At 56.7% G+C, this 25,054-nt stretch overlaps 1 protein-coding gene across 3 annotated transcripts in view; it reads left to right on the forward strand.

Annotated features, from left to right (window-relative positions):
• Positions 1 to 25,054, forward strand: part of VSNL1 (visinin like 1) — a 92,750-nt gene that overhangs the window by 28,336 nt on the left and 39,360 nt on the right. Inside the window, exons 1-2 of one of the 3 annotated variants that reach the window (XM_077152131.1) lie at positions 9,150 to 9,717; positions 11,791 to 11,957. In XM_077152131.1, coding sequence (XP_077008246.1) covers positions 11,796 to 11,957 — 162 coding nt within the window. In that variant the 5' untranslated portion in view covers positions 9,150 to 9,717; positions 11,791 to 11,795. The other 2 variants (XM_077152132.1, XM_077152130.1) reach the window with 2 other exon arrangements.

Below are 25,054 nucleotides of genomic sequence, written 5' to 3' on the forward strand. Positions count from 1 at the left end.
TTATGTCCTCATTATAAAAAGTGCAGAAAGATACTGAGGAGAGAGTGAATGCGCCATTTCCCACCGGCCCCTACCAGGTGGTTTTGCTGTGGACCCGGCGCTGTGCGGTCAGGTGCGTAGGGAGAAGCCGGACCAGGAGGCGTCGCACGCGGTTTGCTGTGACAGCTCATCGCAGATGTCTTCTCTCTTTTGTTCTTTCTTTGCTCTGCAACTGTATCATGCCTGAAGCATGGGGCGGGGCTGCACACAGCAGGGAGCGCGTCCTGAGTGGGAGATGGGCCTGAGTGGGGCGGCCGGGTGGCCGGGTGGCGAGATCTCGTGAGCTAAGGCCAGCACTGGAGTTCAGAGTGAGGGTGCTGGGGAGTCACTGAGGGTTCACTGTGGCTGGATGGGGCATTCCGGAAGGCCGTTCTCGTGTCGTGAGGAGGATGCACAAGGCTATGGGTGGGGAAACCCATTGGGACCTGGTGTCATGATGGAGCTGAGAGTCAGCATTGCCTGGCCTGGGGCCAAGAGAAGGAGATGGACTGAGAGAGAGAGCTGGGGAGGAAAGTGGGATCCACCAAGTACCTGATGTGATGATCGACTGGGTCTAAGAACGCGATGGGTGGGAAGGAGCCCGGATGGAGCCTGGGCTCTGCTTGGGCCCCTGGGTGGACTGTGGGGTCCTTTATCCAGAGAGGCCCACAGGAGAAAGGAGATTTCAGGGGGGAGAAGAAGAGGCAGTCACTTTCGGGTGGAATGTTGAGTATGATGTGCTTGTTGGCTCCGAAAGTGGAAATGTCTACGCGGCAGATGAATGAATGTATTTACTTCCCAGGAAAGGTAGGAGGGGCAGATTTGGGAACCGTATTTATCTTTGTTGTATATGATAATGCTGAGTAAAAATTTGTTGGATGAGTGAATGGATTTTAGTGTCTTCCTTCAAGTGAAACATTTAATTTCTGCAGAACCAATTTATTTGTGAATTTCTGAGTTCTCTGTATTTCAGACCACACAGGTGAGATAAAATATTTTCTTAGAATTATGGTAGAAATAATGCCCGAGAAGCCTGGTGTGTGCAAATGCTTCCGGAGAGGGAAGACAGGAGTGGGAAGGCTTGAGTGTAAGTCCTCACCGCCCTGGCTGGCAGAACTTGGTGAATCCCTTGGTCCTGGCCCCCCAGGAACCCCATGCTTCCGCAGCTCCCACAGCATCCTCAGCTCCCCTCCTTCCGCAGCTCTCCTGCTCTGCACTGAGCCTGGGTCCTGCCCGCTGAGCTTGGCAGCGCAGCCCGGAAGGCAAGCTGTTGGACAGAAGGCTTGTGACTTTTAATGACAGCATTTCCTGTGCCGCCTCCCAGAGCCGAGTGCAGCTTGGAACTGCCAAAGACGGGCTGTTTCCTTTCATAGAAATCAATCCTCAGAAATACACAGGATGGGCAGAGACTGCACACCCAGGGAACAAAGATCCCATGCAGAAAAGGGGGTGACCACGGGCGGCACCCCCTGATGAAAGGCCCCAGCGCGGGCTCGGCACCCTCTGGGGCCGGGTCAGGAGCCTGTTGCGGCAGCTGGGCGCGGTCAGGGTGTGGGGTCCTTGGAGGCCCCCGGGGCAGGTCGGACAGGGCGTGGGGTCCTCGGAGGCCCCCGGGGCAGGTGGGTCAGGGTGTGGGGTCCTCGGAGGCCCCCGGGGCAGGTGGGTCAGGGCGTGGGGTCCTCGGAGGCCCCCGGGGCAGGTGGGTCAGGGCGTGGGGTCCTCGGAGGCCCCCGGGGCAGGTGGGTCAGGGCGTGGGGTCCTCGGAGGCCCCCGGGGCAGGTGGGTCAGGGCGTGGGGTCCTCGGAGGCCCCCGGGGCAGGTGGGTCAGGGCGTGGGGTCCTCGGAGGCCCCCGGGGCAGGTGGGTCAGGGCGTGGGGTCCTCGGAGGCCCCCGGGGCAGGTCGGTCAGGGCGTGGGGTCCTCGGAGGCCCCCAGGGCAGGTGGGTCAGGGCGTGGGGTCCTTGGAAGGCCCCCGGGGCAGGTCGGACAGGGCGTGGGGTCCTCGGAGGCCCCCAGGGCAGGTGGGTCAGAGCGTGGGGTCCTCGGAAGGCCCCCGGGGCAGGTCGGACAGGGCGTGGGGTCCTCGGAGGCCCCCGGGGCAGGTCGGACAGGGCGTGGGGTCCTCGGAGGCCCCCAGGGCAGGTCGGACAGGGCGTGGGGTCCTTGGAGGCCCCCAGGGCAGGTGGGTCAGGGCATGGGGTCCTCGGAGGCCCCCGGGGCAGGTGGGTCAGGGCGTGGGGTCCTCGGAAGGCCCCCGGGGCAGGTCGGTCAGGGTGCGGGGTTCTCAGAGGTCCCTGGGCAGGTCAGCAGTGTTGTCACCTTGCATTGGAGTCTCAGCAGGGCCGGTGCTGATGCCAGGCCAGCAGCTGGTCACGTGGGTACAGAGGTGAACAGAATCGAGTCCTTCCCTTCGCGGAGTCCTGTTTGGGGGCCATACACGGATGGACAAATATGTTTGTGACATGGTGGTCACAGCCACACTCCTGGCTGTGCGGGCACCCCGCAGTGGGGAGAGCAGCCAAGGCGAGGCGCGAGGTCAGGGAGGCTGCACCGGACTCGAAGGAACTGGAGCTTGATCCCAAGTCACTAAAGGATTTTTAAAGCAGGACCCACAGGTCGGGTTGGAGTTTCCAGCGGTCACCAGAAGCACCAGCACAGTGACCTTGGGTGGACTTCCCCGGCAGGGAGGGGCCTGCGGGGAGGGGCCTGTGGGGACAGGGCTGTGGGAGAGGGCTGCGGGGAGGGGCCTGTGGGATGGGTCTGCGGGGAGGGGGCTGCGGGAAAGGACTGCAGGGAGGGGCCTGTGGGGACGGGGCTGCGGGGAGGGGGTTGTGGGGAGGGGGCTGCCGGAGGGGCTGCAGGAGGGGGCTGCCGGAGGGGCTGCGGGGAGTGCTCCAGGTTATCCCCGTGAGTCTCAGAGCCAGGGGTCCCACCCGACAGACACGGCAGGGACACGCCGCGGAGGCGACAGCTCATGAGAGGCCATGGATGGGGCAGAATCTGATCCCAGCTCTGACTCAATACAAGCCCCTCCCCCCCACTAAACTAAGTCCAAGTGAAAATAAGAGACGCTGGGTCCGACAGAAAGAGAAAATAAACCAGCAGAGGGGATGAGAGGTACTCTGAGTCTCTCCCACAGCGTCCCAAAGTCCCGGAGCAGCCCCCTCCACGCAGGCCCCTCCCCTGATGGCGGGCTCTTGGCTCCTTGCAGATCCAAGGACATTGCCTCCAAGCGCCGGGTTGGTTTTAGCTTGGGGCCACATAGTCAGCTCCAAGGACAAATGTCCACTGGCACTCCTGGTCACGGTCAGGGCTGTGCCATCCAGACCAGGCTCCAGGGTCCTCGCAGGTGCTCAGCTGCGGGCAGGCAGCTGTGACAGGCTCTTCCCAGCCCTGGCCACCAAGCCCGGCCAGCCCATCGCATGCCCAGGGCCCGGTAGCCAGAGTCCCGCAACCCTCTGTCCCTGACCTGCTGTGTCCCCTGGCATCGGCCCTGCACACAGCATGGGCCCTGAACAGGAAGGACCCAGGTGACTGGCTCCAGGGCCCACGTCTCCTTTTACCTTCCGTGCATTTGTTACACTTTCTGCAGTGGAACTCATCACTTGCTCTAACAGTGCCATTCCACTGCCATCAAAATATTTGTCCTCATTTATTATATATCAGTTAAATGCTCTTGGCTTCTCTTGAGGCCTGAGATGTAGTGTGTGTCCCCCACGTGCCGTACTTGGGGCAGAACCACAGCTGTGATCCCACAAGGGCAGGTTTTAAGGCCACGTTGCCACGGTGTGCGTTAGCAGGGAGCCTCCTCTCTCCTCAAGCTGCCCCGATCCCCAGAGACGGCACGAAATGCCAGCCTGTGATCCACGGCCTCTCTGCACCCTGGGAAACACTGCGGGGCACTTGTAAGTATTTGGCTGCCAGGAAGGATGAAAAAGAGAGGGAAGAAAGAAGCAGGGTGTTGGTTGGTTGTTTTTCATTATCAGACAAGGAAGCCCTACAAAATATGCTGGGCAACCTGGAGGCATGGTTCTCAGGGCTGTTTCACAGTCTCTGGAAACTAGCAACCTGATGTCATTTGTTTACAGAATCCCAGAGGGCTGCTGATGAGGTTGTTTCACAGCATTTCACAGAGGTCTCTGGTAGGCGAGTATGCTCAGGGCTCAGCGGGCTTAGCAGGGTGCAGCTCACTGCGGGGGCAGGCACCCGGCCAGCTCAGCCTGCACCATCCCGGAGAACCCAGAACCTTCCCGAGCCTCGAGTTCTCCCATCGAAAACCAACAGGCCTGAAACAGAAGTGCATCGTGGCAAGTCTTTCCAAGCTCAGGCCTTCCGGAGTCCCATATTACCTTTTGAAATCTTAATGCCAGTCCCCAATGCAAGGGACACTGGACCCAGGTCAGGGACGCCAGCTTGGGAAGTGAGGAGTCAGAGAGAACCTGGAATCCATCCATGCTGCGTTGGGTGCTTTCTCCTTAGACCAGGGACATGCTTTCTCCACACTCTACATCAATGTCCCCAAATCGGTTGATGATTGTATCCCCCGTGGCTTGTGGAAGGCGCACATTTCCAGCCCTGCCCAAGACCTGTGAAAGGATAACATTTTGGGAGGGTTCCCATCAATCCATATTTTTAACTTGGTGGCCAAGATTGATTCTCATCAGGCAAGTTTGGGGAACGCTGCTAAAGTTTTCTCTGTGGGACCAGTCCCAGGTGAAGCGAGCCTGGCCTGGAGGGAAATTGTCCGTCCTCTGGGTTTAGCTCCCTGCTATGATGTCCATCTCATCCTGCCCCATGGCCCCAGGCTTGTGCCTGTCTCCTGCAGCCAGTTCTGAGCCCTTCAACCTTAGCATCATGCACCCCTCCTAGCCCTCTGTGCATGCCCAGCTCAGGGCCGATCCCATGCAGGAAGCGAAGAAATACTGCCAGGTGGAGTTGCCAGAGGGTTTTCTTGCAGCTTTAGTTAATCGGGCCATGAATGATTATTTTTGCAAAACCATATATCAAGTACTGGGAGAAGAGGGGAGTAGTGAGAGCTGGTAGAGAAGCATCATGGAGAGGCAGGACTGGAACTGAGCCTTACAGGCGGAGCATGGTTTAGAGAGATGGTAAGGAAAAGAAAGGGCACTCGGGGTAGGTGTCTCACTGTGGGCAAGGCCAGGAGGGAGTGTCTCCCAGGCACTTCCTTGTGCAGCTGAGTCTAGACACTCACTCCAGAGAGAAGGCGTGCTTCACTCACAGTCACTGCCGAGCCGATGACTGGCGCTCGAGCCAGCCCACGTGCCATGGCTCATTCAACCCAGTCCACACCCAGAGCTGTCCTGTATTTCATGAGCCCATCCTGAGTGCCCAGAGCCCGTCTTTCTCCAGGGATGTTTGCCTGCCAATGTGCTGCGCATCTGCAGTGGGAAGGGTGGCTCAGCTGAAGCTTTAGCTGAAGCAGTCTTCAGCTGCATCTCCCCAAGACTGAGCCAAGCTAAGGGCTGGTTAGGTGGGTGCACAGCTCTATGTGCCTTGGGGTGCTCAGCAGGTCCAGGGACCTGAAGAAGGTGGTTTAGATACCAGTGTGGGTAAGGGACAAGCCAGGACAGCACCCACACACGCGGGTTTTATTTGAACCCTTTTTAAGACAATGATGGCTTGTGGAGAAGAGGGTCTTCTCCCCTGCTGGGTCCTTTCACCCTCCAGGAAGTTCTCCGGGCCCTCCCCTAAGGGCATTTTTTGCCTGTTCTGCCTTTTTCGCTATGGAGCCATGCTGTCGAGGTAGGGAAGGAAATGGAGGAGAGGCAAGAGCCAAGGCAGGAGGCAGGTGCAGCCTCCAGCCCGAGCAGGTGAGGCCTGTGCTGGGAAGCAATGGGACGCTGGAGAGTCACAGCCACTCTCACCATGTGTTTTACCAGCTGACTGAGCCACGGTAGATTACTTACTCTCTCTGCGCTTTGCACTTCTCATCAGTTCAGTGGGGATAATAATTATCCCTCTCTTACAGCATTGTAATGTAGGTAAAATCTTGTTGTGCAAAAGCCTTTTGTCCACCATTAAGTACTGTGTGCGCTGCGCTCATCTCTGGGTAGGGTTTGCAATGAGGCAGAGCCACCTGTGCCCCCGGGGCTGCCCCTCGGCCTGTCCTGTCCACCTGCGCCCCCGGGGCTGCCCCTCGGCCTGTCCTGTCCACCTGCACCCCCGGGGCTGCCCCTCGGCCTGTCCTGTCCACCTGCGCCCCCGGGGCTGCCCCTCGGCCTGTCCTGTCCACCTGCACCCCCGGGGCTGCCCCTCGGCCTGTCCTGTCCGTCCACCTGCGCCCCCGGGGCTGCCCCTCGGCCTGTCCTGTCCACCTGCGCCCCTGGGGCTGCCCCTCGGCCTGTCCTGTCCACCTGCGCCCCCGGGGCTGCCCCTCGGCCTGTCCTGTCCACCTGTGCCCCTGGGGCTGCCCCTCGGCCTGTCCTGTCCGTCCACTGCGCCCCCGGGGCTGCCCCTTGGCCTGTCCTGTCCACCTGCGCCCCCGGGGCTGCCCCTCGGCCTGTCCTGTCCACCTGCGCCCCTGGGGCTGCCCCTCGGCCTGTCCTGTCCGTCCACCTGCGCCCCCGGGGCTGCCCCTCGGCCTGTCCGTCCACCTGCGCCCCCAGGGCTGCCCCTCGGCCTGTCCTGTCCGTCCACCTGCGCCCCTCCAGTGGCCCGGGGTGAGGCCTGGCGCTCAGCTGCTCGCTACTGCAACTGAAGCTGTGAGAAACTCTTTTGGTTTGGGCTGGGCTGGTTTTTCTCTTCCAGCCTGGAACCCAGCTTGAAAGGATGCACCCGGGTTTCTGTCACCTCCTTCTTGGGGAGGAAACTTTCAGGTCCTGGAGGTCCCCAGGCAGAGCATCCACAGCCACCGCTGCTGCCCCTGAGTCAAGCCAGTTCAGAGTCGTGACTCACAGCGTCATATTTATGAAAAGTGTCTCGCAGTGAAGTGAGTGGTAGAGCTGGAAGCCCTCAGACACGGCCTGGTCCCCTCACTGACGGTCCAGGAGCCCGAGTGGCAGGGAAGGGGCGCTTTCCCGGGATCACAGAGGAGGGTCAAGGCAGGGCCGGGCGCAGCCCCTCCACACCACGTCGTGGGGCCTCACTGGGGAGGCCGGAAGTGTCACCGTTGTTCTTCGTCTCTGTCACCCCGGCCCCGTAAGGAAGGGTGCTGTTGGCCCTGGCGTGGCACCCACGGCGGGAGAGGCGTGCAGGGTGCGTCCTCCCCCAACACCGTCCTTCCGTGACCAGGTGCTGCGGCACCCCCGAGCCTGCTGAGAGGGACGAGCCCGGCCCACCATAGGGCGCTGGGCAGACGGGCTCCAGGAGCGCTGTGGCCCCCGCTGCTGCCCGCATGTGACGTGTGCACAGAGGACGGCACCCCTCCTCACAGAGAGCGTGACGAGTCGATTTTCCCTGGGGGAGACATTTCAAACGCCACCCCCTGCTGACGGGGCCGTGGCTCCTCGCGGGACACTTCACGGCCTCTGTGTCTCTAAAAAATGTTTGTTGAGCAGCAGGATGGAACCAGGCCCCAGGGCAGGTACCAGTGATACGAAGATACACAACGACTGCTCTGTCCCAGGAGGCTGTGACTCCAGGAGAGAAACAGATAACGGTCACCGGACTTTGTACACAACCAGGTTGTAAGAATTTGAGAGTTTTGCCATGCAAAGGAGGACTCCAAGAGACGTTCTCTCATGCAACACACAAGGGGTTTATTTACCACACATGCGTGGGGCTCACTGAACACGCAGGAACAGAGAGCCCCGAGCCTGGGTTTGGAGAAGCTTTTAAGGGATAGGAGGAGGGGGTGAGGGTCGAGCATGGGTCACAGGTGCTGCTTCATGCAAGAAGCAGATAACAAACATTTTTCGCGCATGAGTCATGGGAGCTGCTTCATGCAAGAAGCAGCTGTCTCGTTGTGCAAAACTCCCTTACTCAACCTTCTCAGTTGCATTCTTAGATAAACTTCCTCCGGCAGTTACAACCTTGCATAACCAAGGCAGCAGATAACCGCTCCTGGGAAGTCCCGGGTTGTTTTTCTTAGCCTGATGGGGCCCATAACTCTTTTCTTTACAATTCTTAACTCACACCAAATGCATAGCAGTGAATATAAAATGACACAAATGCTTTTGCTGGATATTTCTATCATTCCGAAGCTAAAATATATGTAAATAGCTAAGTTAAGCAAGAAAAATTAGCTACTGTTAAGCTTTATAAAATCCTTCTTTACAAGGTCAACGTCTCGGGAGTCTGCCCAGTCCGTGCGGGCTTCCTGGAGGCGGCGGCGTGTGAGCGGGGACGAGGCGGGGGAGGGAAGAGAGCTGCCGGCCAGACAAAGGGGGAGGCAGCCTCTGCGAGGCCAAGAAGGTGGGAAAGCCAGCAAGCCCAGGACCGGGCATCGTCGATGGAGGAAAGGGGCGCCGGGGGAGGGGCCGCCCGCCTGCGACTTGCGTGGCTGAGGAGGTGGGCTGCAGCTGCAGACCCGGGAGCCAGCGAGGGCCTTCGGGAGGGGCAGACGGCGATCCGGCCCCTCAGGCGCCTCCCGCGGCGGCAGGTTCCAGGGTGGGATGGCGTCGGGGCGGCAAGGGGACGGCGCAGCACCGGGCTCTGTGTGGGGCTCCCCTGAGGGCTGATGCCAGCCGTGACCCGTAGCCCGGAAGCAGTTCTCTTGCGGCTCCCCTGAGGGCCGATGCCAGCCGTGACCCGTAGCCCGGAAGCAGTTCTCTTGCGGCTCCCCTGAGGGCCGATGCCAGCCGTGACCCGTAGCCCGGAAGCAGTTCCGCAGCCCAGTCCCCAGACGGTGGCTGTCGGCCTTGGCCGGGCCTTGGGGAGGAGCACAGCGGGGAAGGTGAAGGCGCCCCGGGGCTCCGCGGAGCTCCCCAGCCTGCCCAGCCGAGAAGCTGACGCGTGGCGGAGCTTCTGAAGGCGCTGGGGGTGGTGGTGGTTTTGAAGGAGGTTTTCCCGCCCTGAACACAGACGTCTTCTCCAGCCTGTGGGTTGGTAGAGCTGCGTCTCTGCCACACCCAGCCGGGCAGGTGGCCGGCGCCTCTCGCCCGGGCTCTGGCGCAGCTCTTCCGGGCCTCCGGGCCTCGGCCCCTCCCACGGCCCCGCCGGCTGAGAGGTGACGCGGCCCCGGCGGGCCCCGGCGGGTCAGACGGAAAGGGCGGGGCGTGCTGGGAACGGCGCCCACCCCAAGGCCAGCCCCGCGGCCGCGGCCGTGACCGCTAGGAGAGTCCGTAAGAACTTCACGGGAAAAGAACAAGGAACTACTGAGCGCCTGGGAATGCGTCTTTTGATTAAAGAGAAGGCCCTTTAATTAGTTTTCTCACCCGGATTAATTAAACCTGACACCTGAGTACCCACTTGATTGCCATATCGAGCTGTGAAATCCTTCAGTAACTTATAATTAAGCCACAGTTGGCTAAAAGGATCGAGGAACTTGAAATTAAGAGCAAAAACAGGTGGAGAAGTTGTCTGGAGAAGGGAACAGCTGCTGGTCCCGGGGCCTCTGCTGGAGCAGACGCGGCTCTTGCACCTTTCCGGAGCCTGCGACTCTTCTGTGCGCGGCCGGACTGCGGCCCAGGAGGACGCGTTCCCTCCACGTGGCAGGGGTGGTCGGTTCCATTACAGGGAAAGAATTGTTCAGGGTCAGGGCGAGTTACTGACAAGGGCGTGGAATCCTTTGAAAGAGAAGGTAAAACAAACAGCAGTAAAAGTGAGGTCTGGGACGAGGTTAGCCCTCCTCCGCTCTGCAGGTTTAGACCTGCGTACAGCCTGGGAGAGAATTTGTGTCTCGAGCACGTTGCAGGACGTGAGTAAGTTCTTCAAAACTTAGTTCTTTCTCCTCTAAGAGCATTTTAAACGTCTTCTGGCACTTTCCTCATTCTGGGGATCCTTCACTTATTCGAGTTTAACTTGACTTCTTTAACCAGTCTGTGGTTACTTTGTTTTTGTTTTAATTCTTTTGTTTTTAATATTTATAATACAAGACAGTAAGGGAAAAATTTTTTTAAATCCTTAATTTCCCCACAGTGGTACTACAACTATTTTTTTGTTAGAGTGTTCTTTTGGTCTTTGTTTACTTATTTCTTACTAGTTCTGTTATTAAGTCTGCTTTATCAATGAAGAAACTGAAGCATAAAGAGGTTAGTTAATATGACCCTAAGTAGGTAACATTTGGAGCAAATGGCCGAACAGGGAGTAAAAATCAAGAGTGACTCCAAAACTTGTGCTCTGTTCTTACCCCAGCAGTGGCCACACAGCCTGGCCCGTAATCAACGTAGGCAATGTAAATTTTTCCACTGTTTTTTTGTTTTTATTTTTCATCATTAATAAATGTAGATCAGTAAACCATAAACAGCGTAGAATTATGTCAGCCAATCCCTAGAAAAAGCCACCAAGAGTTGCCAATTTTGAAGGCATTGTAGGAAATCTCTGAAAATGAGAGGAGAAAAAGAGAATAAATGTAAGAACCAGATGTTTTCATTTGAAAAAAAAAAAAGCTGCAACCTTAGAACTAGACCAGCTGAGACTTCTGCCATTGCTGATCAGATTTTCGAAGCCATTTTCTGAGCATTTGACTATAAAACCTTCTTATTATTCTTGTCAATAATCTAATTTAACATCTCTGCAAACTCAACATGGATTCAGGCACTGGGGCAGCTGGGCCAACGATCTGTAACCCAGAGGAGGCGTCGAGGGACGGCCTCTGCTTCCTTTACGCCAGCAGCATAAAGTGGGGTGATGCCTCACTGCAGGAGTCAAGGCCACGTGAATGTGACAAGATGAGGCAGTAGGATAAGCTCTGCCATTTTGAACTGTCACAGGAGCCCATGCTTGTTTGTTTGTGTTAGAGACATTGTATGCTTACAGCAAAATCATGCAGAAAATAACAGAGTTCCCATATACCCCTCCTCACACAGACAGTGTTTCCTATCATTTACCCTTTGCATTAGCACGGTACCTTTGTTAGAATGCAGGAAACAACATTATTATAATTATACTATTAACTCCAGCCCATAGTTTCCATTATTGGTCACTTTTTGTGTTGTACAGCGCTTGTTTTTTAAAAAACATAAATGCTTATTCTAGTAACATAAATATATCCTAAAAATTCCCCCTTTTTGCTGTATTCAAATAGATAATTCAGTGGTGTAAAGTACATGCACAATGTTGTACTACTACCACCACCATCCCAAGAAACTTTTCTTTGATCCCATACAGAAGTTCTGTACCAAGTAAGCATTAGCACCCCAGTTCTGTCCCCAGGTCGGTGCTTGGTAAGCTGCATCCCAGTATCTGATTCTGGGAATTGACTTATCTATTTCATATCAGTGACGTCATGCAGCATTTGTCTTTGTGCCTTGCTTCTTTCATTCGACATCATGTCCTCGGGGTTCCCCTGTGTTGGCACGTGTACCAGGGCTTCGCTCCTCTGCACAGCTGCATAACATGCCCTCGCAGGCAGGCGGCGCGTTCTCCCCTACGGGGGACACCTGGCTTCTCCCTCTTGCCTACGGTGCACAGCGTGCGGAGAGCTCTAGTGTGCAGACACCTCACTGAGCCCCTGCCTTCAGCCCTGTGGGGTGTAGGACGAGAGTGGGACAGCGGGTCTGAGGAAGCCACCTATCTTCCCGAATTCCAAGAAGGAGGCAGGCCTGGGAGATGGATGAGACCCTGTAGGGTGCCACTCGTGGGGCCGGCTCGGCTCCTGATGGCTGGCAGGGCCGCACTGTGGTGCTGACTGTGTCCGTTTGCTCTTCTCCAGGCAGGATGGGGAAGCAGACCAGCAAGCTGGCCCCGGAGGTGCTGGAGGACCTGGTAAAGAGCACCGAGTTCAATGAGCACGAGCTCAAGCAGTGGTACAAAGGCTTCCTCAAGGACTGCCCGAGTGGAAGGCTGAACCTCGAGGAATTCCAGCAGCTCTACGTGAAGGTAGGGTGTGTTTCCACCTGTTTTTCTGGCCAGAAAAAGTTTTCTTCATGAAATGTAGCTGAGGATGGAATTCTCACTCTACGTAGCCAAAATGCAGATGTGTGAATCTTGTTCCCAAGAGAAGTTGAGCAGTTTCTGAACCACAAGAGCCAATCAAAGCACTGAGTAGGGTTCAGGGATGACAGCGCCTGGTGGAAGAACTAGGCACATCTCAGCGCGTCGTCTTTGCTGCTGCTGCTGCTGCTGCTACTGGAACCGCTGCGAGTGACAGCGGTGTCTGCCTCGTTGTCCGCCCCTCTGGCTTGGGAGACTAGGGAGTCCTGGAGGGCCCTCTGCCCACGAAACGCCCTCTTCCTTGCATATAAGAGCTCACATTCCCCCGCAGCCCATCTGCATGGGCTGGACACACATCTGGGCCTCAGTACCGGTGGGTGCCCTTCATTCAGCATGTCGTCCAGTTTAGACGCCATGCTTTCCTGGGCCGCACGTGTGCAGCATTGTTCTTGTCTGTCCAGTTTTCAGGTCACATGGGTTCTAGAGTTGGCATGATCCAAATTCCGTTTTGTGTTTAAATATATAAAGTTATGCTTGCAGAAGAAATCATTTTTCTTTGAGCTTTTTCTGACTAAAATTCAAGTTAGAAAATACTTATTTTATCATATGATTGTAATGGTCATCCAGATGCACATGTATCTGGTGGCTGTGTGAAAAGTCTCCTCAAGTTGAACTTCTCACACACCCCGTGACCCAGCAACTCCACTCCTGCTAGAAGGGTCATACACGTGAATACTTCTAGCTGCTCCGCTCACAACGGCTGAACCTGGAAATGGCCCAAGTGCCCATCAAAGGGAGAGTAGAAATAAACCGGCATAGTCACACAATAAAATGTTGTACAGCCGTCAAAACCTTTGTACTATAGCAACCATAAAACGTTAAGTGCCAAGAGTTAGGCTGCAAAGATTCTGAATTAAGCACAAAGGAAACATAAATGTATTGGATGGGACTGCAAACAGACGCAATAAAATCCCACACAAAGGGAAGCGAGGAAGTTGATGAGCTGGACGGAGGGTAGCCTCGGGTGGGGAAGAGGCCTGTATGGAAAGGGCTCACCCACCTGCCCGGGTGGCGATCCCTGTCAAAGTCCAGCTGCGATCTGAGAGGGCGCTAACGGCCCTCGAAACAGCCAAAGGCGGGGCGCTGCGTAGGGCCCCCATGCCTGCTGGGAATGCAGCAGCGCGCCCCACGCGGTGCCTGCACCTGTCGTCCTTAGGGGTGAACGGAACCGCCCCTTCCACCTGTGTAGAAAGGTGCACACACAGCTGCCTGTGCCGTGCTGTCCTGTGGCTGGCATGTTCCGGAAGCTCCGAGTCAGTCACTGTGAGCATGGAGACCCTCTGAAGCAGAAGCGCTGGGGCGGGTGTCTGCTGCTGGCTGGATGCCAGGCCACAGAGGGGAGGGGGGTCAGGTCCTAGGCTGGCGGGCGGGCCCAGGGTTGGGGCTGCGTCCCCGCCGCAGCGGTCGTGAGGGCTGCCACCCTTGTTCAGAGCGTCCTGTGTGCCTCGCTCCTGGCGATGCTTCAACGTGAGGGTTTGCCTCTGAGTGGGGATGCAGGGAGTGCATGCCCTATGCAGCCCATGGGTGCCCAGCTGCGTGACCCCAACCTCGGGCAGGGCGTGGAGATGCTCCACCTGCCCCCCCCCAACTGCTGCCGGAAAAGGGCCCGCGTCTTCCCCCACCAGCGGCGCCCGGGGAGGGGGCGGTTCTGGGGGGTAGGAGGGGGACGTGGAGGGGGAGCGGGCCGCGACCCTCGCCCAGCGCTGGGCCCTCCTCAGCACCCCGCCCGCCCCTGATGTGTAGATGGAGACACCGCCTCAGGGAGGTCCTCCTGGAGCATCTACTGCTGTTGGCCAGCCCGGCCCAGCCTCTAGGAGAGCCACCTCTGTGCCGGCGAGGGCGTGGGGGCAGGTCACAGGACAGGCCCTGCAAGGCCAGCAGCCACGAGTCCCGAGTGTGCAGAAACTCCCTTACCAGCTCCGTCGTAAACTGTCTAAAAGGAGGCTCAGGAAAACCAGGTAGCACAGGACCGACCTAAGGGCATGGCGCTCTGCGCTGATCCCCCGCCCTGGGGGCCCCTTCGGTGGGTACGCAGAGTACCTGCAGCTGGTAGGGACCAGGCAGGGCCCAGCGCAGGCCCCGTGTTCTCCCCACGGCCCCACACGACGGGGCGGCCCTTCAGGGGCCCGAGGAGAAGCGGGAGGCTGGGGGAACCGTCATGCGGTGGCCGGGAGATGCGCGTGTCTGTGGGAGGTGTCTGCCGAGGGGCTCCCTTGCACAGCGTGGGTGTGCCGGACGCTGAGGCCGGGTCCGGTTTCCAGAGGAGGAGACAGGGCCAGGGGAAGAGGCAGCTCTCCCAGTGTCCCGACTTCGCGTACCCCCCTGCCACGCCACCCCCTCCACGCAGCCCGCTGGAGCGCGCCGGGATCCGGCTTTGCCTTCTCAGGCATGGACCCCCCCAGAGCATACTCGGCCGTGCGCCCCAGGGTGGGCGGAATTCTGAGCACCTGCCGAGCCATCCAGGTCCAGAGCTGCGTGGCAGAGGCGCAGAACCCAGGAGGTGCGGGTGGCTGGGAGCCCGAGCGGGGCTGAGGGTGCCGAGAACGGGATGGAAGCGCTGTGCCGATGCGGCATGGAGGGGCATTTCGCTTTGGCCTTTGAGAAGATGAAATGTCTCCGAGTAGGCATTGTGCTCCACGTTTTTCTAGCTTGGCACCTTTTCCTTTCTGGGGTCCGAGGGCGGCATTTCTTGTCTCTGACCACAGAAGTTATGGCACATGACCCACCATGCTTGCCACGGCCTATGCCAGTGGCCTGGGAAGGAAACTTTTGCATTTGTCACCAGAACCACCTACGTGATTCTCCCCAACCCACTGCGGGAACTTCTGTTTCCAGCAATCCTAGTGTTTGCCAAAGTGAAATCACAAGTTAGGGTGCAGAGTGTGCAGGAATAGCTGAGTTGTCAGAGACACAACCACAGCTTTAAGAGAAAACTGGCGCTGGGGGAGCAAGCAGCTGTGTGAGGGAGACATGTCCCTGCCCAGGCCCCCTCTGGGGCAGCCTGATGTGGTCCCCATCTTGAGTGGCCACAATGACATCTGAAGCCAAAGGAGCAAGAAGCACACCTGGTAGAGCCGGCAAAGGGCCCTGAACAGGTGCTGGTGTTTGGGATTTGACTGTAGAGGTTATTTTCATTAGGAGCCATTTAGACGGGCTCGGATTGAGTTGACAAGGCAGTTGCAGGGTTAGTTGTAAAGTCCTGGGGGTTGGAATTGGCCAGAGCTGAGAGTAAATCAGCTGTGCCATGTCTTCTGGTTCTCACTTCTCCGAATTTCAGTTTCCCGTTACCTCACATGCTGAGTCTTAAATGGAAGAATGAAATCTCAAATGGTTTGCTACGATAGCAGAATTGTTTGCCATCATGCCTGATGGTCTACTTATTTACTCTCACAGAGTCAAGATGGAAAATAGGTTTTCCTTCTCATGTCAGACCCAGCAGCAACACCGACTGGTGGACAGAGAAGGACATGCGTTTCGTCAAGGTTAAAGAGGAAAAGACTCCCTCATCGGGCAGAGCCGTCCACCAGATGCTATGGCTGGGGCCACGGCAGGTCGCCCACGGGCAGCTCTGCCACTCCAGTCCATGGTAGACTCCGAGACACGAAGCACTGTGTCTCCCGAGCCAAGGCCTTCCAGGGCTCGCTGCTGGCAGACGGGACAAAATCTGGGCCCCAAGGCCTTCTTTATCCAACCTCTGCTGGTCAGCAGGTGCCTGGGCTTCACTTGCCCCCGTTGGAGAAGAGACAACCTCACCTCAGCCCCACTTCTCACCACTCTACAGATGAAGAGAGCGATTCTGCTGGGCAGAGAATCCTTCTGAGAGGATGCAACGGAGAGGTGCACCTGAGCCGGGCAGGGGGTCCTAGAGTCCAATCCGATCATCCCTGAATCAACATATTTCATGTAATGAAAGAGCCATTCCATGTCCCCCCAGGTGGTAATTTCCTCAAGAGCTTCTGTAGTCTGGTCATCAGAAGATGCATTTCCAGCTTCTCCACCCAAGCGTGGGCTCATTCATCCATACACTCATTCATTCATTCTAACACCTTTTCTTTGTGCTTTTGGTGGGACAGGCTCTGTCCTGGGCACTGCCCTCAGGAAGTCAGAGCCTTGAGGGCAAGGTGTGTCATCTTATTTTTGGATAATCTTTTCACTTCACAAAACCATCTTTATTTTACAACACACTCTACAGGTAGAGTTCCATTCTATATGAAATTTTCTAGACAAATATTTCTAGACGCAAGGCTTTGGAAATACAAGTTATGTCAAATACCATTGACATTATGTTATTGACATAACTGCCTAGGGACACGTCTTAAAGCAAAATAAAAATAAATGTCATTATATTTGATTCCTGGACCATGCACTTCCCAAAAACAAAAACAAAAAGCAAACAAGCAAAACAAACAAAAACCAACCAACCAGACAAAAATTCAACAAGTGGTACTGCAAAAATGGGATGATCACATGGAAAACATTCCAGGTTCCATGATAGCAGAATTATTAGATCTTAATTTACACTAAGATGAATGAAGAAAAAAATCCCTTCTAAACTAAACTTTCCAATAAAAATTTACTTGGCATAAGAATAATCATATGTTTCTAATCTGCACTTCATTAAATCTGCTTTCAGTTTATAGACGATACTTTCCTTGTTCATACAGGGCCCATTACTTGAGTTTTCATTTGTCTAGAGTTCCATGCTGATGCAAACGGGGGATCCCCGAGACGGAAGCTGTGATTCTGCTTCTCGTCCATTCTCCTCGCTCTCTAGTGAGTGCACTGAGAAAAGCCGCTGCCCTTAGGCAGCACCTGGTCTGTTGCTTGCCTGGGGGGCTTATATATATATTAGAACCAGAAACCGCTGGGCAGGGGAGCTCAGGGTTGGTTTGTGGGGAGCTGACATGAAGCTGATCCAAGCAGGGGCTTGGACCTAACGGACTGTCATTCTGTCTGGAAACTCAGAAATCTCATTGACTAGAATCACAAAAGCTGGATTAAAACATAACTGTTGTGTCTTCAAGCCCTGTGCATGATCTCAATAGGAAGCCCATCAGCTTGAGTCTGTTAGTTTAAAATGAATAAATAAACCCAAACAAAGAACCAAACAGAACACCTCTTGGCAGTCCTGCTGCAATAGCCCGTTGAATAGCCTACTGAAGAGAAAGCTCGTGCACTCCAGGGGCTCCCGCCGCAGGCCCCCTCTTTCCTGCCCCTCTCTCGCCCTCTTGTCTCTCTCCCGTGGCTTTATTCTCTTCCTTTCTTATCACTGTCAAGTGCCTCCTCTAGCCCTCAGCACTCCTGACTCACCGTGGCCCGAGAACCAGGCTCTGGAGGCAGCAGCTCCAGGGGCTAGAAGAGTCTGGAGACCTTGTCGAGATTACTGAGTGGACCGCAGAGACAACACTGGGGTCTTCGGCCAGCCAGCATTCTCTCCACGTTCTGTGCTTCCTGAGGTCTTCAGCTTTATTTGGGAGCAGATATCTGAGAGTTTCTCTGATCTATTTTGTTGGGAAGCAGAATGCGTCAAAGCCTAGCCATCCTTCCAAATCCTAGCCACCAGCAAAAGCTTCTCCCTCAATAAGCCTCCCTTGAGCTCCCCAACTCCAAAAGCCCCTCTTTTCCCGTGACCTTATTTGGGCCCCCTTTTAACAAGGCCCTTCTGTGTTTACAACAAAATTTAGCAAGCTTCTCTCACCTTCTCTTGGTAAAGCCCCTCCTCACTTCCTAGAGCCTGGTACTGCCACAGACAGCAGTTTTACCCGAATACGGGTAAATGCAGTGCGTTTTAACAAGAAGAGCCGAATGTGGACCTGGCTCTACCTGCGCTAGCTCCATGAAGGTGGGAGAGTCATTTAGACTTAGAGGCTTGTTGAATAAACAAGTTTCCAAGCAGTAAAGCAGGGAGAATCCTCTGAGCCAAGCTGTTATGGCGACAAGAAGGTGGAGAAAGGAAAGTGCTTTGTGGATTGTGCGTGGTCCTGCCTGGGTGAGGCTGCTCGGGGGCGGCTTGGTCTTAGGGACCTGGACATGGAGGGTTCCCGGCCGCCAAGCACCCAGGCTGCCAGGCTGGGCACCGAGGGCTGGCTCACCGCCAAATGCTGTATCAGAAGCAATTGTGACAGCGATGGCTATCATCTCTTCTCCACATCTGATTCAAATCCATTTTGAAAATACAACTCTTGCCTAAAAAAAGACATTCTGCTGATTGATTTTCAGGGATTCAGATTCTACATGTTGATAATAGGTAATTAGGAGTCGGCTTTATTAAAAATTTGTTGGGCAGAGCTATACACAGAAGCGTTTTAATTCCTTGGGAAATAGACATTACATAAGATCCAAAATGTCATCCAGATTGAGCTGGCGAGGATGTTGCAATTTTTAGTGAGAACCTGGGAACTCATTTCTATTTGGAATGTTTGCCAACATGGTTGAGGCTGCACTTCAGCCTGAATTAATGTGGAAAACAAGAGCTGGGGTCTGAAATCTCAAGGAGGAGGTGAAAACAACGTTACAGTTCCAGGAAATCAGTCTCCCATATGAGGCTCAAAAAGGCGTTTCGTTACAGTGAGAGTCTCCGGGCAGAGCCAGGTGGTGGTGTGTCTTGAGAAGTCCTTACCCCAGAGGGGTGAGGAGTGAGCCTTACCCGGTCTTGTGGGGTGTGAAATGGTTTGGGTGGCTTCCACACTTTGGGACTTTGCTTCCCCATTGTAGAGCAGGTTGCCAGTTCACGGGACAGCAAGGCTTATGGCAGTTATGGAATCCCAAAGGAGTGTCTCAGGTGATGCCTCCATTTCTTTGTCCCCAACATAAGATTGGAAAGAACTCTTTAGAAGTCTCTTGCTCCATCCGCTTCACCCTGTCCCCATTTTACCAACGAGGAAACTGATACCCTGAATGGGGGAAGGGCTGCCCAAGGTGACACCATTTCTTAATTGCTCTAGTTACTTACATCCACTGGGGTGAGTATGTCCACTCCAGCCTTATCACGGGTTTTAAAAATGAAGGACCTACTGTTCTCCTCTTCGTTGTTCTCTACAGCTGGTGGTTCAAAGGGTAACCCATTTCTAATTGGAAATAGAGCCCAAAAGGCACATCCTGTTCCCATGGCAGAACTGGACTTGAGGATAGCGAATTGTGTCTTGGATCAGTAAATATAAAGTTGGTTTTCATCACGGGGTTTTCCTGACTGTTTGAGACATGTGATGTGGGCTTGGGTCTCAGATGGGGCTGGTGGCCTCGCCTGGATGGAAGCAGGTCCTCTCTCCTCTCCGGGGATGACCGAGTGCCCTCTGGAAGAAAGCACCCTGCACCACTGGTTCTTTTCTCTCGGGTCTCCACGCGGACAGCTTCTTGGGCCACCGAGCATCTCTCCATGAGAGCTTTCAGTGGAGCCTCTGGGCCCACCTTCCTGACGCCAGCAGCCTTGCCGGGGACAGGATCCTGTGGACTCTCGTCCCCCGCAGGCTCTCATCCCCCGCGGGCTCTCGTCCCCCGCGGACTCTCGGTCCCCCGCGGACTCTCCGTCCCCCGTGGGCTCTCGTCCCCCGTGGGCTCTCGTCCCCCGCGGACTCTCGGTCCCCCGTGGACTCTCGTCCCCCTGGACTCTCGGTCCCCGTGGACTCTCGTCCCCCCTGGACTCTCGGTCCCCCGTGGACTCTCGTCCCCCATGGACTCTCGGTCCCCGCGGACTCTCGTCCCCCCTGGACTCTCGGTCCCCCGTGGACTCTCGGTCCCCTGTGGACTCTCGTCCCTCGTGGACTCTCGGTCCCCCGTGGACTCTCGTCCCCCACGGACTCTCGTCCCCCGCGGACTCTCGGTCCCCCGCGGACTCTCAGTCCCCACGGACTCTCGTCCCCCGTGGACTCTCGGTCCCCACGGACTCTCGTCCCTCGTGGACTCTTGGTCCCCTGTGGACTCTGGTCCCCCGTGGACTCTCGGTCCCCCGTGGTCTCTCGGTCCCCCGTGGACTCTGGTCCCCCGTGGACTCTCGGTCCCCGTGGACTCTTGGTCCCCTGTGGACCCTCGTCCCCTGTGGCGTGAGCTCTCAGTCCGCTTCTCCCCTCCCAGGTGAAATCCAGCCCCACCTCATCTGGGAGAGAGATGGGAAGCTCAGCCCCAAATAGGTCTGATCTGTGTCTAGGGGTCCTGGGGCCCCATCAGCCCCACCTTAGGGGACCCACTTTGTGGGCAGTAATCCAGAGAAGGACTCGCAGCCACGCACGGTGGACAAACTGCGGAAGGGCGCCTGAGAGCACGTCTTTACCAGGAGCCGTGGGGGATGTGAAGTTGGGGTCAGCAGGGGACATCAGCTAGAAACTATGACCCTCTGTGTGATTAACTAAAAGATCAGATAGAGAGTGACGTGATATCGGCCCCAGGACAGGTGCAGATGTTCTAGCCTCGGAATGTCCATATAAAAATCTTCATGGAAGATTTTAAGATGCTTTGAAACAGAGAGGGTTTGCCGCCGCCGGGATGGATTCCTACAGGATGGCAACAAGAAGGACGCACAGGAAGTCGGTTGGGTCGGGCACAGCAGGTGCATCTGTAGGCTGGAAAGTGAGACACCTGAAGAGCAATCCCAGCAGACGACGCTGTGGCCAAGGTGGGCCTTAGGTCCTCGAGTGCTCTGGAGGGGGAAGAGCGGAGTGACCAGGGCCGGGCTCCTGAGTCAGTGAGGCTGTTGAAGCTGGGCTGGGGTCCAGGGGACGGGGTGCAGGCTCATGGGGCTCAGTGGGCGGGGAGTGGGAGGAGCAGGGGGAGGCCCTGAGAGGGGGCTTGTCCGCTGGCCACATCTCTGCCTTTCCTGGGGGGCCGTGGGTTAGGCCAGCCCCTCCCCACCATGCAGGGCAGGCCAGGCCGTCCTGCCATCATGCCCCTGGCTCCCTCCTGGTGGTGCTGCCCGCTCCAGCCACCCACGGACTTAGGGAGCAGCCCTTAAGCCTCGTGACCGCTCTGCCCGCAGAGGTGCAGGGGCGACTCGCCAGGAAAGAACCGGGTCCTCACCTCACCACGCTATGCGTCCCCCGCGGTCAGCTCCCACGCAAGAGGCCACGCCTGTCTCTCCTGAGAAATCGCTTCCCCCTGAAATTAAAGACGCGAGCGCTCCATGTGGGCAAATGGGCTGCCTTGTCACAGCAGCTCCCACGGTTTCTGGAAGAAGCTCCAGGTGCTTAGTCGTGCTTCTGTGGGCGACCAAACAGCGCAGACACGGGAGGTGACGCGGTCCGCGGCATCATTTCAGGCTGGGTTGGCTCTCGACAGTGACAGAGAAGCGCTGGGGCACCCCAAGCCTCCAGGTGGAGCAGCTGCAACCGCGGAGAGTGTGGCCGTGGGTCACACTTGCCGCCTTGCGCCCGTGGTTGCCGCCAGGGCTGGGCAGGTCGGTTGGGAGCTGTCTGTCCAGGCTCCGCCGCTGTCGGAGGACCCGTCAGAGGCCCCGACCCCCTTGCTCGCCTGCCAGGGACGGTGCGTGGTAACAGCAGCTGCACAAAGGAGACTGCCTGATTTCTGGGGCCACATGGCTGCCAAGCCACCCTCTGCCCGAGACCTTTTGGCTCTGTCCAGGCTGACAGCCCCCGGCCTTTGCCTGCAACTCCTGTGCCACCACTGTGCCCGGCCTGGGTGGGAGGAAGGGCACTGGTGAGGGCAGCAGTGCAGTGTCATCCCCTCCCAGAGCGCCCAGGCCGAAGCTGCACGGCCCTCGGGAGAGGGGCCCTAGGGCCCCATGGGCGTCCAGGCTGGAGCTGGGGGGGGGCATGGCGCAGCCACCCCACAGGATGACCAGGGCGGCCCCTGCACTGTCCCCAGGCTTCTGCCGGTGACAGGGACCGTCACCCCTGCAGTGGAGGGGCAGGGCCTGGGTTTGACCTTTCAGCTAAATTCCCTCGAAACCAGGCACCTCGAGTCCTCTCTGGACTAAACCAAGGGATGGCCAGCTGGACAGATGGACAGATGGCTGATCCTGAGAGCTGACGGGAGAGGAGCATGCCCTGTGCCAGGAGTTGGCAGCATGTTAACTTCTTAGTCTTCACAAGGCCATAGGGAGGGATGTGCTGACCCCACCCCCGGTTTACAAGTAGGGACACCGAGGCACGAGGATGGTACGGGGGCCACGCCATGCCCACCTCGGTGCCTGGCCCCACTGTTGGGCCCTTGCCCCCCTCGAGGGTGCACTGCTAAGTGCCTGGGCTCTGCCGTGCAGAGAAGAGGGTCTGGGTCACTTGCTTCCCTCTGCTCTTTAAGCAAAGCAAAACCAAACAAGGACTGAGGTGGCTCGAGGTGACCTCCAGGGCACACTGGGCTGTCCACCCGCGCTGCTGCCGGCGGGGCCTGTGTCTGCACCCGCAGGTGGAGTGGCCTCTAGGGCACGAGTGGACACAGTGGGGGGCACTGTCGGGGCCCACCCTTCGGGGCGGGGCGTGGGCATTGCTAGGAAGGGTGGTGGCCGGAGCATGCCCGTGAGGACGGACCATGGCTCATTCCAGCAGGCCTAAGGCCACCACCCGGGAGCCATGCCGTGACCCACCCCCACAGCTGTCCCTCTCTGGCCCAAAACCACAATGCATGCTTTCCTGTGTGATGTGTTTCTCAGACATGCCCATTCCTGGCCAAAAGGGGCCTGAGAAGAGTCTGCAGGGTGCAGGTGTTGGGGGAAGGGGGAGCAGGTTCTGGGACGGCTCTTCCTCCCCATGCTGGCTTTTGGGGTGTCTGCATCTGGGTCTGGGACCCCGTCTCTCGGCCCTATGGGGAGGCAGTGCTTCCAGGCTGACCAGGGCGGTGGACAGCAGGAAGAGCCTGAGTCCTGGACAGTGTCCCTGAGCTGCCAGGCCCTGGACAGTTCCCTGAGCTGCTGGGTCTGGGCCACATGCAGGCAGGATGGCCGGCCCTCAGGCCGCAGCTCGCTGGGGCTCCTGTTTCTTGCAGCCAGAAGACTCTTACCTTCTGGGAAGGGGAACGGGGTCTGCTGGGGATGCTGTTGCCAACAAGACATGGGATTCTGGGCAAGTGAGAAAGCTCTTTGAGTTGCAGGGTCTTGGTTTACTAGTAGAGGCTAGCAATGCCGGCCCCACCGCCTTCTTGGAACACTGCATTTAGCAAGCAGTTCTTAAGCTCTGCCTCCTATCTGATCTGGAGGCACAGAGAACATGGCACGCCCGCGCGGGGAGTGAACTCCAGCTGGAGGTGCAGAAGGAAGGCAAGCTGGCTGAGCAGAGGGCAGGAGGGGCAGGTGGAGAAGGCAAGTCAAGAGAAGCAGGCCCAGCCTGAGTGCCCCCACCTACACTCCTTCCAACGCCAAGGGCCTGGAACCCAGCCAGAGCCGCCTCGGGGCCTCAGCTGGAATGCCGTCCAGGCCCTTGGGATTGTGGCCGTTTCCCTAAGTGCCTGTCCACAAGGTGCAGACACCTCTCGGTCGTCTCTGTCACCCCAGCACCCAGGAGCAAATACGAGGTGGTTGAAAGAATGAATTAATAGATGAACAAAGATCTCTGTCTTGAGCTTCACTGAAATTCAATTCAAGATAAAAATAAAAGTGTGTTATCCAGAGCAATAAAGCTACCAGATTCACAACAAACCTCCCCCCATGCAGAGGGACTAAAGAAGCAGAATGCAGCTCAATATAGCGAGGAGGCAACGTCCTCATGCACGGCGCCTTTGTGGGCAACGGCCAGCAGGAGAGTGGTCAGTGAACTTCTTTAAATACTTTTTCCCAAAGAGAAGATGGAAGTAGGAGAAAATGTGGAACTCAAGATGTCCAATATGAAGCAATCCAGGACTTGAAGACGAGACTGCTTAAATTTGAGCTCATAGTGAGATTGTCAGAGAAAAATGTAAGGACTTAAAGGATTTTCTTTTAGAAGCCATAGACGGTCTCTGAAAATAGATAGCCATGTCTGCTCTCTAAGTAAATCTCATGGCACAGTCAAGGTGAGACTTATTTTTATCCATGTTCTTTTAAAATATGTGACATGTCTGTAGGAGCATGATGGAGGGTGGCACGTAGAGCTGCTGTGCTGTGGCTCATTGCCCAGCTCCATCCCATCTCCTGCAGCCCGAGGCCTGTGCCCGACACATCTTCTAAGATGTCCCAGCTGGTTGCCAAGGAAACGCGCTGGATGAGGATGGCTTTGGGAGAGATGACGTAAGACGAGACCCACTGGGTAAGGTCACGGGCTGCCCTGGGGGAGAACCTGAGGCTGGTGTGGGCCCGGCCCCCAGGGTGAGAACCTGGGGGCGTCCCTTGGGAGCACCCGCAGATGCTGGGCTCAGCGTGTGACTGCACATGTCCCAGGGACCAGGCCGAAGAGGAAGGGGCCAGCTCTGAACAAGGACCAGCTGGCGGCTGTGATGGGACTGCCCGGTTTCCTAAGAACTGCGTCAGTTTCCTAAGAACTGCTCTCAACATTCTTTTTCGAATTTCAAAGACGTTGAAGATTTCCTGTACTGTGGTGTTGGGGACACGCGTTAATATGAGCTTATTCTTCAAATGGTCCTGGAAGGACCAGGCTCTGTAGAATTAACAACTTCCCATGGAGGAGACGTGAAGAGCCTGCTGAGTGAGTGTGTGTGCGTGTGTGTGCGTGTGTGTGCGTGAGCGTGTGTGCGTGTGCGTGAGCGTGTGTGCGCGAGTGTGCGTGTGTGTGCGTGAGCGTGTGAGTGTGCGTGCATGTGCGTGCGTGCGTGTGTGTGCGTGTGTGTGCCTGGTGCATTGGTTAGGGTTTGGGTTCTGCTGAGTGTAACGGAGGCGCAGATGGTTGAACAGGACTGGAGATTCTTTCTTTCTGGGCAACTCTGCCCTACACCCCGGCCCTCGGGCTCCTCCTCACCCGCTGCCCCTCCTTAGGGGTTGCTCTGAGTGTCATAACCCCAATGCTCCCTGCAATGTCCCATCTCCAGCTGGTGGGGCAGACAGGGGGGCCCTTCCCTTTAAGGGCAGGATCCAGAAACTGCTGATATCCCCTTGCCTGTGTCCAGAACTC

Source organism: Tamandua tetradactyla, chromosome 3 (genome assembly GCF_023851605.1).
Source record: "Tamandua tetradactyla isolate mTamTet1 chromosome 3, mTamTet1.pri, whole genome shotgun sequence".
Classification (NCBI taxonomy): domain Eukaryota; kingdom Metazoa; phylum Chordata; class Mammalia; order Pilosa; family Myrmecophagidae; genus Tamandua; species Tamandua tetradactyla.